The 15,444-nt window shown below is 53.7% G+C and overlaps 3 protein-coding genes across 3 annotated transcripts; 1 reads left to right on the top strand and 2 right to left on the bottom strand.

Annotated features, from left to right (window-relative positions):
- Positions 1–1,491: 1,491 nt before the first annotated feature.
- On the top strand, positions 1,492–5,418 carry HER10_EVM0001179 (helix-loop-helix DNA-binding domain-containing protein; the record flags this gene model as incomplete). The annotated part of the gene is made up of 5 exons (XM_035470934.1): positions 1,492–1,606; positions 1,677–2,657; positions 2,710–3,061; positions 4,328–4,681; positions 4,845–5,418. The coding sequence occupies 5 exons, from the start codon at positions 1,492–1,494 to the stop codon at positions 5,416–5,418; spliced, it is 2,376 nt and encodes a 791-aa protein (XP_035330407.1).
- A 2,818-nt stretch (positions 5,419–8,236) lies between these two features.
- HER10_EVM0005004 (pyridoxal-phosphate dependent enzyme) lies at positions 8,237–9,932 on the bottom strand. The gene is made up of 2 exons (XM_035474630.1): positions 9,397–9,932; positions 8,237–9,327 (listed from the first exon to the last, which is right to left on the bottom strand). The coding sequence occupies exons 1-2, from the start codon at positions 9,719–9,721 to the stop codon at positions 8,519–8,521; spliced, it is 1,134 nt and encodes a 377-aa protein (XP_035330636.1). The 5' UTR covers positions 9,722–9,932; the 3' UTR covers positions 8,237–8,518.
- A 1,344-nt stretch (positions 9,933–11,276) lies between these two features.
- Positions 11,277–14,197, bottom strand: HER10_EVM0013378 (uncharacterized protein). Its single transcript, XM_035482739.1, has 2 exons — positions 13,412–14,197; positions 11,277–13,205 (listed from the first exon to the last, which is right to left on the bottom strand). The coding sequence occupies exons 1-2, from the start codon at positions 13,521–13,523 to the stop codon at positions 11,920–11,922; spliced, it is 1,398 nt and encodes a 465-aa protein (XP_035331110.1). The 5' UTR covers positions 13,524–14,197; the 3' UTR covers positions 11,277–11,919.
- Positions 14,198–15,444: the final 1,247 nt, after the last annotated feature.

The following is a 15,444-nucleotide window of genomic DNA, read 5'->3' as shown; positions in this document are numbered from 1 at the left end:
AAAGCGAAGGCAAAGATGCAGGAGCAAGTACCCAGGTATTCGTACCTACCGTAAAGTACGAAGCAGCAACGATTCTACTTTTGAGACTCGACTCGAAGAGAGGTTGGAGACGATGGCGGCTTTCATGATAACAATGTCAGAGCCATATGGGCGCCGGGGCAAGCCGCAAATGATTCAGTACCTACCCACCTTTTTCTCTGTCATTTATTCCGCTGTCTATTTTTTCCTCCTTGGCGGAGAGAAGAGGGGTGCTCATGTGTGGTTTTTGCCGCTGCTGGGCAGAAATACGTACGGACATAGATAGACACAGAGACAAACGGGTAGCTAGCTACCTGAGCGGTACTCTGTACTGTTGAATATACCTCGCTTTGTGCTTGCGTAGGTACTGGGTAGAAGGTACCTAGTAGCGAAGTTCAAGCAGTGCCGTTCGCTCTCTACCTATCCAGCAGCAGCGACACTTCGTCCGAGTCGCTATGGATGTGAAAGACCAACAGAAAAAAGCACTGGGGTGAAGAGAGACCGAGGGAGAGAGAGCTTGAGGGGAGAAGAGAGAGAAGGAAACGGAAGACAGTGTCTGTACACACAGAAACAGAGGCAGACAGACAAGACAGAAAGAGGAGCGAGAGACTTTGATTTAGCTTCACTCCCCCCTCCCCTGTACCCAGAAACCCTGTCTTGTCTTGCCCTGTCCCGGGCTTGTCCTATCCTGTCCTATCCTGTCCTGTCCTGTGCATCCTCTGTTCTTCTCCTCCCCTCCCACCCCGGTTCCAAGGCCGCCGCCTGTCGCTGCTTCTCTTATTTTTTTCTTGCAGTCTGGATCCCAGCTTTCTTTCTTCCGGGTTGAGTCTCCTTCTGCTCGTCTGCTCAGGCCAACAAGTCACCCACCCACCCTGCCCACCTAGCGCTCCCGCCTGCTCAATTCCATCTTATCCCCTCCACCCCCAGCTACCGTCTTCCCAATCTTGAAACTGCCTGCTTCGAGCCGTCTTTCTCCTCCACTCGCCTCTACCTCTCTCTCTCACTCTCTCCACCTACTGTACGCCGGCCGACCTTCGAGTTTACTAGACCTCTCCTCCTTGCTCCTCGGCCTCGTCTTAATTCAATCTCCTCCATCCCACCTTCACCGCGCCTTTCTTCCCCCTCTCATCAACACCTTTCGTTCGTTATCCAAACAATCCCACCAATCGAGCAGCCTGCGCTCTCAGACGCCTACAGAGAGGCTGCTGCTTTCGCATGTCCAGCGCAACTCGACCCCGGACAATCTAATTGTTCGCCACGTTTTCGCTATACAACTGGGCTCTGCCTCATTCATCAACCTGCCTGTGCCTCGCTTCGCTTCGCCTCGCTCTGGCCACTCTTTAACCTCACCTCCATTTCAACCACCGAACTCGATCCAGCTATATCACGACGACCATTGGGCTCGCGTCATTTGCCACCATACGTGATTGCCATCAACCAGGCCTCGTCCATACATAATCATCGAAATACAACATGGACGGACAGCGACCAGCTTCGCAGAAGCTTCCTGCGGGATTAGCAGGAGTACTGAACCCAGACGAAAACCGCGACTCGGCTTATTATTCGAGTACAGATGCCTCAAGCAAGCGTATGTTGGACACAAAAGATAGAAACGCTCGCGTTGGAGGGGGCGCAACTAACGCTTTCTCTTCCCACAGATAACTCTGCGGCATCAGGCGTTGTACACCACGCCCTCAGCCCCACGGGGTCGGGCTACCAATCTTCGCTGGCAGACAAGACACCTTCGCCTGTCACGGCTAATATGATCCCTCAGCTGGTGTCGCCTGGGCAGAGCAACATGAGCGTCGCCGCCATGGTGTCGCCAACAACCCCCGGCAGTGCTGATCCGCGTCGATTCGAGCGCCCGACATCCCTGGATTCTGGAGTGGTTCACGACATCATGGGGCCTGGATCTCGAAGAGAGAGTGTAGACAGCCGGATAAATCAGGGTTTTCACGACATGAGATTGGGCGGGAACTCGCCCTACGCTAGTCACAACCAGTCGACTACTTCAATTCAGAACACCCTCAACCAGCAGCGCAACCCTCGCCCCGGTCTGGACAATCTTTCCGTACACCGTATCTCCAATGGATACCAGCCCAGCAGCGACAGAAATCCCGAGCACCCAAAGATCATCCGGACCGCACCGGCCATCACAGGCCCCGCGACGAGCAACATCGCCCGAGCTGCGGAGCCCACCAAGGGTCAGGCGTGGGCTTTCCCAGAGGAAGAGATACAACGAATCAGCCACCACGAGCAATACTTGGACTCGAGACGTAGTAGTATCGCCGAGTCCATAGCTAGCAGCCAGTTTACCACGGAATCGAGACTACCGCCTGGCCAAAGACGTTTAGACGAGCCCGCCGACTTCAACAACCGTCTATCAAGCACCTCTTCCGATTTCCCTCCGGTTCATCACCATTCGTTGCAGCACAAGCAAATTGGGGATTTGCGCGACGACGACGCAGCCTCGCGGACGGGCTCACAACCCTACAGCCGCACGCCCGAGCTGCGTAAGAGTCACAAGTTGGCGGAACGCAAGAGAAGGACTGAGATGAAGGAACTGTTCGATCAACTGCGTGACTTGATGCCACAGGAACGAGGTTCAAAAGCCTCCAAATGGGAAATCCTCACCAAAGGTTCGTTACATGCAACTGTACTGTTTTTGGAGCAGACACTGATCTGGAATAGCCATTTCCGAGCATCAACGAATGGCAGACGTCATGCGCATGGTGCAGTCGCAAAATACAACGTTGGCTCAGGAAAACGACGGACTCCGACAAGACAACCACAACTTGCGTGTAGACATTCAGCGTCTCCAGAATGAGTTACACAACACGAGGCTACAGCAATCCCCCACAGGCCAGGCGCCGCCTCAATCTCAAGTCCCTCCCCCTCAAGCGGTAGGGTATCAGGCGGATCCTTACGCGGCCCGCCGTGAGTTGCCGCCAATCCGAGGGCTAAACGGCAACATGCCCAACCCCGACTCAATGACGGGCGTTCAGTACGAGGCTCCCAGAGTTAACGGCTATCGTCCCGAGAGGTACTGAGCCCGTATTAAAGTCTGAAGAGGCAAGGAAGAATCAACCGTCATCGTGTACATGACCATATCTTGCGACGCAGTGTGCCCCAGGCACTCGCCGCGGCACACACTCATGGGCCAACAAGCCGCTCATGCAGCAATCCCGTGGGCAAAGAGCCTGCAGGATCAACCTACCTATACCCAACCACATGTTCGCGGCCTCACATGCAGGTCTGCGTGTTCTATTACAGTTCTGTGCCTCTGTTGGAATGCGTTATGTTCCACAATGCCATTTGGCGGGCTGTTTGTTTATTTCTTTTCGTGTCGAATGTATCGATACCTGAGTGTGCCACTGGCTCACAGGTTCCGTTGAGATCGGCTCCTCCAGTTCATTACTGATCCCGGGGGACGACAATATACCCTCGTCCTTGGTCAGTAGATAAAAAAAGCAAGACGGCGTCCTATGTTTCATCTGTTTTGGGGGTGGGTGGGCAAGGCTCGAGAAGGCCGAGGCGGGAACGGTACGGAGAGTCAGGTGTATGTATATACCTACGCGTTGGTCAATGGGACGGCGATGCGGGCATCTAGGGTGCATGCTGTGTGGTCCATTGCTGTACTCCGGGAAGAAAAAAAAATTATATAGGGAAACTCTGTGGCAGGTTCAATGACTGATGGAGATTACGGATCATCCCTCTCCTATTTGGTCAGGTGGGGGATACCGAAGGGAAACCAGCGTTTGAAGTTGTTTTCCCAGAGACGAGCTTATGCCTCTCCCTGGAGGCGAGTGGCTATGGAAGCTACCAATCACAATCTCTTCCCAGGCGGGATGAGGAATAACTGCGAATATCAGTTCTGTTGCAATATCATAAACTTGGACCGACTCATTGTATGAATGAATGGCGAAGACGAAAAGTTAAGGTTGACATGCGTTAACGAGGAGGCTTGACTTGATGCGCCGCTTGGCCAAGGTTCCATGGCTGGACTCCAAGTGGATACTCGGCCGAAATACACTAGATCCAAACGAGGCTAGCGTATCTTATCGCCGCGACCCTCGACACGGTCATCCCAAAATTTCTCGTTCGCCCATGGAAATCTCAATCTGCACACCACATCATCTCGCCCTTCACCCTTTCCGTCTCTCCCTCTTAATTTATCAATCCGTCTACCAGTCTCCCATCACATTACTCCAATATGTAAGTTCTCTGTTACAGATTGTTCCGGCAATGTTGCACTTGGCAGCGATTCCATGATGGAAGAAAGCTAATTGCAATCTTTCCCCTACGTCAGGCAGTCCATTCGTCGCACGGCCACTCGCGCCGCCTTCACCAGCTCGGTCACCGCCGCCGCTGCGCCCAAGTCCCAGACCGTTTCCTTTGCTCTGCGTGCCCTGAACGCCGCTGTCGCCGCCAGATCCTTCTCCGCCGCGGCGCCGAGAGCATTCTCCCGTTCCATTGCGTTCCGTGAAGATGACCAGGCCGAGGGAGCAATCCGCCGTCCCGAGCAGAGGGGCCGGAGACAGGAGCCCAGCGACAACGTCCTCTTTGTCCAGAACTACTCTTTCGATGTTAAGCCCGAGGAGCTGAGCGAGGCTTTCTCCAAGTACGGCGAGGTTGTCGGCGTTTCGATGCCTCCTAAGAAGAGGTATGTCTCAATAGCCTGGATCCCCCGACGCAGCTTCCGGCTTCATATCTTCCTTCCCCCTTGATGGTTCTGGCTTCCGTTCTGCAAGGATGAGGAGAGACACATGTGAATACTTTCCATCTATGATGACCAGGGGCTAACCTACGGGTCTTCTCTCTTTTAGCTACTGCTTTGTCTACTTCAAGGACCCCGAGTCCGTGAAGGAGGCTGCCGAGAACGTCGACGGAACCTTCTGGCACGGCCGCCGCATCGTCGCCAAGGCCCGCGACGCAAACGCAAGCAGGCCCGCCAGGGAAAGTCGCGGAAGAAACAACGACAACAGAGCGACCAGAAAGAGCGTCTACGACGGCCCTCCCACAGCGACCGTCTACGTCGGCAACATCTCCTTCGAGGCCTCGGATAAGGACATGAACGACCTCTTTGCCAACCTCGAGGGCGTCAAGGACGTCCGCGTCGCCGTGGACCGCGCGACGGGCTGGCCGCGCGGTTTCGCCCACGCCGACTTCCACTCCGTCGAGGCGGCGACGGCGGCCATGGAGGTCCTCAGCCAGACTGAGATTCACGGTCGCAAGCTGGCCACCGGGTACGCCCCCGGCTCCACCCCTCGTCGCCGCAGCGACAGGGACTCGTCCAAGGAGGTTGAGGAGCGCGTCGAGAGCGAGCACGCCCAGGCTGAGGAGGCGCAGAAGGAGACGAAGCCCGAGGCTGGCGTGCAGCAGAACAACTGGAATGCCTAAATTGCCTTTTTTGGGTGTTAGGTGTGTTGGCTGGCAAAGATGAACAAAAGATGTCGATGGCAACCCTTCTTGTGAGATCAAGAAGGCGTCGATGATTTTATGTTCGGTGGCCCAAGGCCTTCTCCAATGGCCTTTTGTACGAGATCTTCTGATGTGTTGTATTTTTTCTACTTTTTTGTGGTTTTTTCCTAGCGGGAAAAAAGCGTCAGGGATGACTGAAGAGAGAGCGTCCTAAGCTGCCTGGAGGGGGAAAAAAGATCTCGGAGCGGAAAAGGGGAAAGAAAAGTGTTTGCAGAAGAGATGGGACACATCTCCTTACGCAACGATGAATAACTTGAAAGCCGAACAAGGGCATTTGTATCATACGAACTCTAGAAAAGAAGGCCCTTTTCTTGCTTAGCATGGGCTTATCTTTGGGCATACATGGCATATCTTCATGTATAAAAAAAATGTAATATCTCTACTTCAGTTATGATTTGCTCCAAACCTTTTGACCTGCTTTGCTTTCAACTAACGTCTATTACCTTGTGCTGTCTCAAGCCTGCTCGAAAGTGATCATAGCCGTGTGTGAGCTCGCTATCTAATCGCCGGTGTCCATTTCACCTTAGCAAGGCTGTCTTCTCACCTTACTCACCTTACTCCGTACGGGCAGCACGGGATATCGGGACGAAGGACCGACGGAAACGTTCGGCATGGGAGCCCGGGCAGAACAGAACAGAACAGGAAGTGAGGGGGGAAAGCAAAGCACCGACCTTCTATCGGGGCCCGGAGCATTCTCATGTTCCATGAGGACCGGCCGGGCTATGGATCAGACGGGCCAGCTGTGACTCCTGAGATGTCTGTTGGATCCCGGCACCCGGCCAAGAGAGAAAGGAAAAAAAAAGGTCCCCGTTCTTTTTTCCCGTTCTTATGGAGAGGCTATATTTTGTCGCCATGACCTTGCTCATGCCCGACATGCTACTTCTTGGATGGATGACCTCTGTCCACGATGATCTGTCAAGCCCATCAACCCCCCCCCCCCCATGGGTACTGTCTTGAATCGGCATGAGTTTACACGGGGGGGGGGGGGGCCTCAAAGAGAAAACTTTCTCTGATGGGCAATGACGGACAACGGGGCTGGCCAAAGCTTCTTCTTGTCTCCTTGATTCTTTACCCTGTGGTTCCTGGATCGCCATCGGTCAAGGCGAATATGAGCAATCTATTTAGCCATTCTCGCAACACATGGCCCGCCCTGCGGACTGAACACCCCCACCCCCTCCGGTCTCCCGCTCCTGAAGGTCAGGTCTCTGAGAAGGATGATGATCTTTCTGCTTCCCTCCGGCCGTCAGACCCGCAAGGAGAGCAAACATGCCCCCGGTCCCCGGCCCCGGTTCCTGTTCCTGTTGTTCTCCACCTCCGACCCGAGTCAGTTTCTTTTCTCGCGAGAATTTAAGAGAAGGATGAATGAATGACAACGGAATACCCGCGCCCACCTTCCTTGTCACAACGGGGGACTCACGATCCTATGTACTGATTGATATCCGTACCCGTTCCTGACGTTCAGCCTTTTTTTTTTTTTTTTCGCACGTTCACTCCCCTTTTTCGCACTCCCCCTTCCCCTGAGCCCTGGGGTCTGGGGTCTGGGTTCTTGACTTCTTACCACCACCCTTTTCTCCCCCGCAATGTTTCTCCTTGATTGAACAACATGGGAGTCAAAGAGAAGGTCCGTCCAGCCCCCCTTCTAGAAAGGTTTCTCAGATAGGAAAAGGGGGGCGTGATCAGACAACATCACGGCATCGCCGTTGAAGAAGTAGCGAATATCTACATACGAAGTACTCTGTACCCGTCGCGAATACACGTATTATAGAGAAACTTTGATCGCGGCACGCTATAAACGCGCGAAGCTCTCTCGCGCCAAGGCCGTCCCATGTAGGCAGATGGGTTGATACCTTTTCGACGTCGGTGGGAAAAACGGTGGAAGACCCGCCTGTCCCGATACCTTCCCCCCACCCCTGGTTCAAGCTATCCGTACGGATGGATACCTTTTTCTAAAAAAAAAAATCCAACACACCGTTTTAGATTTTCTTCCGAATTCGTCGCGACAGATGATTCTGGTTGGTCAGAGACCCGGCCAGCCCACTCCCGACATGCGTTTTCCCACCAAACGCACCGGCGCCAAAAAGAAAAGAAAAAAATCGAGTCAAGGGGAAAAATCTGCACGCAAGCGCAAAAGAATTTGACCAGCCTGGGGGTCGAACCCAGAATCTCCTGATAACTGATTGAGTCGTAGTCAGACGCCTTGCCATTGGGCCAACCGGCCGATATCCTGTAGAGGATTCGAGCTTGCTTGCTTGGTGGTTGGGGCCGGAAGCTAGCTCATGAAGGGTGAGGCAGGAATTTTCGAGATCGTGATGTTGGATGAAGCTTGCCTTCACCAACGCCATGTCTTTCTGATAGAGAAATGTCGGAGTTACGCATGTATACTTGACAACCCTGATCATGATGATTATTGAAATTGAATAGTTCATACCTCTTGGATTTTCGAGGTCCTAGATTCTCGAACATCGCCGTCCATCGATGGGGAATTTCGCGGGCGCAATCTTTACTCCGGGCAGTGGAAACAAGAGAGGAATGAAAACGTCATCTTAGAACACAAACTCTAGATTATGCAAAAGCACATCGCTCTTTTCAGGCCAGAAAGACTATCCCTACGAAAGTCCCGTCATTTGGACTATTCATCAATGAACACACACGACTACACATGACGAAGAGAGTTCTTGACTTCAAATATGCTTACAATACCTAAGCAAAGATCAAGCTGGCCCCAGTAACTTACTGCCAACAGGTCGGCGTCACGATGGCCATCTTTTCTCACGTATCCCGTCTTCTCCACAGTGTGCTCGCGGCGGTCTATCTCTCTCGATAGTTTGGATGTGGCAAAGCTTGCGTCTGTGGCCCTGACAAGTCGGTGATGCTCTTGGCTGGCGAAGAGAACAGACAAAATGGACATGACACTGCAAGTACTATCCGTGATCGTATTCCAATGAACGTCACATATGAGTTTTCACACATTGCCAACCACCTTCATCTTTTCACCTCCCCTCTTCCAAGTGTCTCGCGCCTACGAGAAGAGCCTCACCACCCCATCAACATCAACATTCCCACCACTAACAACAAGCCCCAGATCCCACCCCTCCACACCACCCTCCCTCTCCACCACGCCCCGAAACTCCTCGTTATACAACGCAACAGCCAGCGGCACCGCCGCGCTCGGCTCGACCCACATCTTGAGCCTCTCCAGGAGCAGCCGCGTCGCCGACAGGATCTCCTCCTCGGTGACGGCGTACATGCCGCGCACCAAGCCCCGCTCGTAGATCAGGCCCCACGGCGTGGCGCTGACGGCGCCCGCGAGGCCGTCTGCCACCGTGTTGGGGGTTTGGTTGTGGGCGGTGATCCTCGCACCCGAGTAGAACCCCCTCCGCCCGTCGTCGGCGCCCTCGAACTCGGGCTCCGCGCCAAAGACTTTTATGCCGGTGCCTTCGCAGCTGAGGGCCGTGCCGGAGAGGAGGCCGCCGCCGCTGCAGGGCGCGATGATGGCGTCGAGACCTTTTCGTCGTCCTCCTCCCTCCTCGATGGAGTTCTGCTGCTGCTGCTGCTCCAAAACTTGCTCCTGGAACTCGAGTCCCGCCGTCGCTTGACCGAGGATGACGTCCGGGTGGTCGTGAGGCGGCACAAGCCTGGCGCCCGTCTCGGCGACGATCTCGGCCGCGACGGCCTCGCGGCCAGCGAATCCCGGCCCCGAGAAGACGACGATGGCGCCGTAGCCTTTCGTCGCTGCGATCTTGTTCGGGCGCGTCGTGGTCGGCATCACGATGCGAGAGGTGATGCCGTCTTCTGCGGCCGCTAGGGCGAGGGCTTGGGCGTGGTTACCTGTAAAGATGGACCGCTAGATCAGTAAAGCAGGAGATTAGAGGAGGAATCAAGGCGTTGAGGCTTTACCGGCGCTGTGCCCTACGACGCCCTTCTCCTTGCCGCCGCTCTCGAGCCATCCGGGCTCCTGTTGGAGTCTCTTTATGGCGTGGAAGGCCCCGCGGGCTTTGAAGGCGCCGGTGCGTTGCATGTTTTCGCATTTGAACCAGAGTCGGATGGTTGGTCTCGCGGGTGTACGACCGCCGATCGTGGCAGGGTCTCTTGGTGTTGATGCCATTCGGCTCAGTGTCTTGTTCGTCAATACGGGAGTTAGATGGATGTGTGACCTGATTAGTTGGCGGGCCTGGATGACCTCGTCCCTGGTCAGGGGGGGACAGGTTGAGAGGCTGGCCATGACTATGACAGCAGCTGAGATGAAGGTGGTTCTTTGTAATAGGATGGTAATGAGTACTGATTTTGGTTCTAGTGTGGGCTTGAGTCTGACTTCGGAATGATATCAAGATGCGCGAGCTTTGAGCCGCAGTGCTATTTAAGTGACATGCTCATCAAAAAGGCCATGGCTTTCGGAACTACATGATGGCAAAATGTCAACGACTATTATACTACAATTCAAATTAAGGTCATCAAGCTGCTTCGGGAAAGGAGCCCGGCGTCAACGTCGTTCTCACGGTGTTTACGACTTGGTTGGAAGTGGGACTCTCGGCAAGACTTACAACAGCGCCGAAATGCACTCGGCGAACTTGACAATGCCTCCGAGGTCGAGAGATCTGGCCTCGAACGAGATGACTCGTTTGCTTAGGAGAATTAGCGAGCAGTCTAATATCATATGCAAGAAGTCATGGCTAAGCTTCACCATCGGATCTGACTTCCGAGGCTTTGAACTCTCCTTGATCGATCATGTTGAGCACAGCGGAAAGGGCTTTTCCCCAGCCAATAAATTTCAACCATCTCCAGGGAAAGACTTTGGACCGTACATTCTAGCTATGTGCTACTGCCAACGCCCAGCAGACGCTTGTATAAGCCTACTATGCTGTGATTGACTTGCGCCGCCATAATGTGTATAATTGATGATTCTTGTGGTCGTCTACCGCGATTAAAGATCTTCATCGTTCTAGTTAACTAGCCAGGCAAAATTGACTAGGTGTAATACGACCCTGAAAGTGGTTACGTACGTGAGCGCCTGCCAGCTGTGATCGTGGTATATAGTTAAAATAGCCAAACCGTACAGTCAAAACAGCAGCACGTAATGCTTCCATGTCGTCACAGTGTTCAATAAACTGCCTTTGAAGCCGATGCAGTCACTTCCATTTGAAGACATGGCCAAGAACTTTGCAAGCCGACCTCTCAAGCAATGTTGTTCCCACGTACAGAGGAAAACCCGCGAGGACTATCTTACCACTACATAACGTTTGCAAGACTTTATGAAGCTTGTCGGCACGCTGATGAAGGGAGGTGCAGACATAATAATCGTCACGAACCGTCATCGTCGACACGTTCTCCCCGCAAAACGTGCAATCGGAGGTGGGGGAAAGGCTGTGTTGGTAGGCACAAGTAACATGGCTTTTAGTCATGGCTCTTGGGGAAAAAAAGGTAGGATCTTTCCTCTCTGACATGAAGCAGGTGCGTCAGGCATCACTAGGAAAATCAGGAAATAAAACAAAACAAAAAAAAAGTCTATTATCTTTTTCTCTTTCTGGCCCGAGATCTGATCAAGACTCATGGCTAGCCCGCCTCACAAGGCGAAGAAGGAGCTGTTTATAGACATCAACCGGAGGGAGGTGGGGGAGTGTGAAGCATCTTCAGCATCTTCCCGAATAACCCCCACGAATGCGACCCGAATCCCCCTATGCCGTAGCTTCAACGCCGAAAACTCCCAGATTCCCTAGTTTCGCATCTTGGTCTTTTTGATTTGCCATTGCTCTCTCGAACGAAAAAAAAAAAAAAAAAAAGTCGAGGCGTGAGGACTGATTGCCAGGTTTTCCCTTCCAGATACCCCTCACCTGAGTGTTGGTTGGATCATGTCCCCTTTTCCATAGGTTATGCTTGAGAAAAAAAAACGAAGTGAGAAACCCAACTTCTGTATCCAGAAAACCCCCTTTCTTGATTCTGCCTGGTACTTTTAGACCATGGCTCTATCATTGAATCCCGATTCGGGTACGTAAAATTTCGACTATGGTCGGCCGTGGAGAAGCGAATAGTCAGAAGAGAGGAGAAGGTCAGAGGAAAATCCAAATTCGAGGCTCGAGGCTCAGGGCGTCACCCTTTCTTGATAAGTCCTTGTATGTTTTACCACGCACGGGTTTCTTCTTGACCGTGTGGTATGTCGTGGCATAGTTTTATTTTGTGTCGTCTCGGGTTGACGCGTGGTGTATGGGCGAGATGTCCGAGTGCAGCGAAACGGGCCGGCGACAAGGCCTGTCGCGGATTTGATAGTAAAGGTTATGGTTATAGTGGTGGCTTGCCGGATGTAGTAGGCTTTTCCTGCATGATTGGGTCGGCGAGGTCGAATCGTAGTGGCGAGAAGCCATTGGCAAGAGGGAATGGCTTCAGGAGACCACCTCTGCCATTCGAGCTGAACGCAACGGTAGTAAATCATTGCAGCAGGTCCTTGACGTTTTCTTTCACATTGAGTGCCCACTTCAGCTTCGCCAACGTCGACCTCGTCTCCTCGAGCAACCTCTCCTGCTCGGCATCTCGCCCGGCGACGCCAGCCTTGATGTCCTTGAGCAAGAATTCCTGCTGCGCCTTGTACTCGTCAAACTTTTTCTGTATCTCCTCCTTTTGCCGCCTCAGCTCCTTAATATTGCCGTCCTGCTGGTCGCACAGGTCCCGCAGCGCCGCAATCTTTTCGTCGTCACGCCGCCGCTCCTCGACGACGCCCGCGATCTCGGACCGCAGCTTCAGGTGCGCGCGCTGCACTTCATCGCCCTGGTCCTTCCAGTGCGAGCTGATGGCGTTGTACCGGCCCTCCATGAGCGCGGCGTGGGTGTTTGCGTCCTCGACCTGCTTCGTTGTGCTGGCGCGCATCTTTTCCATCTCGTCGCGCCACAGGAGCTCTTTTTCTTTGGCGTCCGCCGTGCGCTTCTTTTCTAATTCCACGTTGGCGTGTAGGGTCTCGACCTGGCGCTCCTTGCGGCTGAGGAGCGTCTTGGTGACGCTCGCTTCGAGGAGGCGGCTCTCGTAGTCGCTGATGATGCGCTCCATCTTGTCCTCTACCAGCTTAGCGGCCTGCTTGGCCTCCTCGGCTCGTAACCGTTCGATCTGGATGTCACGCTTTAGGGCTTCGTTGTCGCTGACGAGCTTGTTGATGACCCGTCCCGTCTTTCCCAGACCCGCCTTGCCAATGGTCGAGTCCCAGCCCGGGCCTTGCCCTTCGGGTACGGGAGCGGCGTTTTCATCGTCGACGGGCGGTGTCTCCTCCCTCCTCGCTGAGTCTATTTTGATGGTGTTGTCGTTGCCGGCGTGAGGCCAGTCGTGTTTTAACTTGACGCCTGGCGTCCTTTCTTGGTGATTCGATGCCATGCTGACTGCGCTGGCGTTGCTGTTTACGGAACTGGAGAATGCGGAAGTGTGTGAGGGTGCGTCGGAGCTCGTGTCGCTCGCGGCTTCGAAGCTGGGTACTGTTCGGATGGTCTGGACCATCTTAGGGGCGCCTCGGGGAGAAGGGGAAGGGCTCGACGTCGACTGGTGGGTTCCGTCGATGCGCGTGTTCAAGCTACTGTTGCGTACGTTACGAGAGAAGTAGGAGGTGGTGGTAGGGGGAGCGAGTGTGCGTCGACTGCTCGAGGGACCATTTGGTGATGGCGTCGTCGTCGTCGTCGTTGTCGTCAGGGAAGAAGACGGTTTGGCGGAGGTTATTGAGGTAGAGGTGTGAAGGTCTTGAGGAGGTTCAAGGTCAGCACGACGGTCACCTTTCCCTCCGTAAGTTCCAGGAACGGCAGCGGAGCGGTATAGCGCCAGTGCCAAACTCCTGAAAGGTTTAGGTTGTCGGGAGAGGCTAGAGGCAGAATAGGGCGTGGAGTGGGCGGGTTGTGGATCGGGGCGAGGTTTCAAGCAAAGAGTGCACAAGGACGGGGACCCTTACCGAGAGCAAAGTCTTGTGGAGGAACATCAAAGTCGGGTACGGGTACCTGAGGAGGGTTGGATGGGAGCCGTTGCTTGTCGTGTTTATTGGGCTTTTGCAGTCGACTAGGCATGTCTCTTGCTCATGTTATTTCAGTCGTCGTCGTCTTGGGGTTGTTGACGGTGGTGGCCCAGGTAGGCTGGTCGACGGTCTGGTAGTTTGCAGATTGTTTAGTGTTTAGTGCTGGCGTGGTGGGTGGTTGCAGCAGAAAGTTGGGGGCGCGCGCGTCCGTCTTTTTTGGATTGGGCGTTGGTTGATTTTGGTTGCGGTCGAAAACGGCGGCCCGTCTGATGTCGGACCGGCGGCTGACGTGGGATTGGATGCGCGGGTTCGGTGGGTTTCTTTGGGGGGAAGAAGAGACTGAACTCGATATCCGTGAACGAGAGACAGACACACGCACTGCCTGGAATGGGCGGATGTCCGGGTCAAGCGTGGTGGATGTGGTGGTGGTCAATTACAGCTGGGAAGAAGCACGCGAAGCCCATGCGGCGAGGGCAATGCAAGGAAGAGAGAGAGAGAGAGACAGGCAGAAAATATGTAAAAAAAGATGGGACGGGAATCTCGGCCTTGGAATGACAAAAGGCTGGATTGGATCCAGAGTTATCCGTAAGGTCAGGTAGGTAAGGTGTTGTACAAGTATTACCTAGTCCTACGTCAGTCGGATAGTGGACAATCTTCCTCTGACAGGAGGTGGGAATGGAGGGTCGAGCGAGAAGGGAAAAGCCCAGATGAAAACTAAGCAAGAACGGCGGCCGAGACAAGCATAAGGCAGATCAGAGCGGGCATTTGGTAATTCCTAGGTCGGGTGCCTCAAGTACGTGCATGCTATTGTGTACGGAGTACGCAGTAATGATCAATTCGGCCAAGGGGACCCGCTGTGTGTGTCTTGTTCGCTACTTTGCATTGCTTTTCTTCGTCCGTCTTTGATACAACACAATATCAAATAACTTCCTTGCCTTACTTGGCCAGGCACATGAACAAAACATCAACACTGACAACGGAACATGCAACCATGAGGCAAAGCACACCACCAGCAGCAGAACACACCGCATCGAGGCACAACGCACAACACACCGGGCGCCGAACAAATCACAGCAAACGGGGGCCACCGGCAGACCGACATGACAACCTTGACGTGACCACTCATCCGCCCTGACTAACCAGTTGAAACCCCCACTAAAAAGCAGGAGAGCACCCTGTTCCCCAGCAACCCGGCTGCTGCGTCACTCAGCCTCTGTGCCTCTGCAGGAAAAGGTTGCATGGGGATGGCTCATGCACGGCCCCCCTATTATGTTGCTCTTTTTATGTGCATTTGGATATGTCTGCGTAAGTACCTAGGTAGGAACACTTATGTACTGTACGTAGACTAGTAGCCCCCTTAAGTCATCAGGTAAGGGGCAACGGCGCGTCTTGAAGCGAAAAACGACATCTCCATGATACAAATGCGCATAACATTAAATTTCCCTTCACCTCACACTCTAGGAATAGCCCCCCTTTCTCTTGAAGCAGCCTTACATGGCCACACGAAACACCACACACTTAGAATATGAGCCTGGATAATCGCATTGTGTGTGTAATGCGCCAACCTCCTTGAATGAACTCTACCTAGCAGACTTTCTCTCTTCCTTCGGTTTCCTACTACCAAGGATAGTCTTAAAGAAGATACCGTAAAGATGCACATCCAACTGCTAACAACCCCATCCCTCAACCCCCTTCGCTACCAGCAACCGTCTTATCCCGTCCCCAGCTCAAAAGCTCTTTAATCCCAGCGCAGATCTGAGCCGCATCTCACTGTCACTTTCACCTCGTCAAAGGGGAAAAAAAGACACCCCTATCCCAGTCACCAGCGACTGAGCCCAAATACACGATTTCTCCCCTATCCCCTGAACCGATCATCTCTAGGCCCCCTTTTCCCGGGCACCGTTCAAGGAACCCATTACTTTCACGCAAGGCTTATCAACTTTATCCTCCTTCCTCCCATAACTCTCGTCCCA

The sequence above is a fragment of the Colletotrichum scovillei genome, assembly GCF_011075155.1.
Source record: "Colletotrichum scovillei strain TJNH1 chromosome Unknown Contig00008, whole genome shotgun sequence".
NCBI lineage: Eukaryota > Fungi > Ascomycota > Sordariomycetes > Glomerellales > Glomerellaceae > Colletotrichum > Colletotrichum scovillei.
The sequence above is the reverse complement of the archived record's forward strand: the minus strand, read 5'-3'. Positions and strand labels throughout refer to the sequence as shown.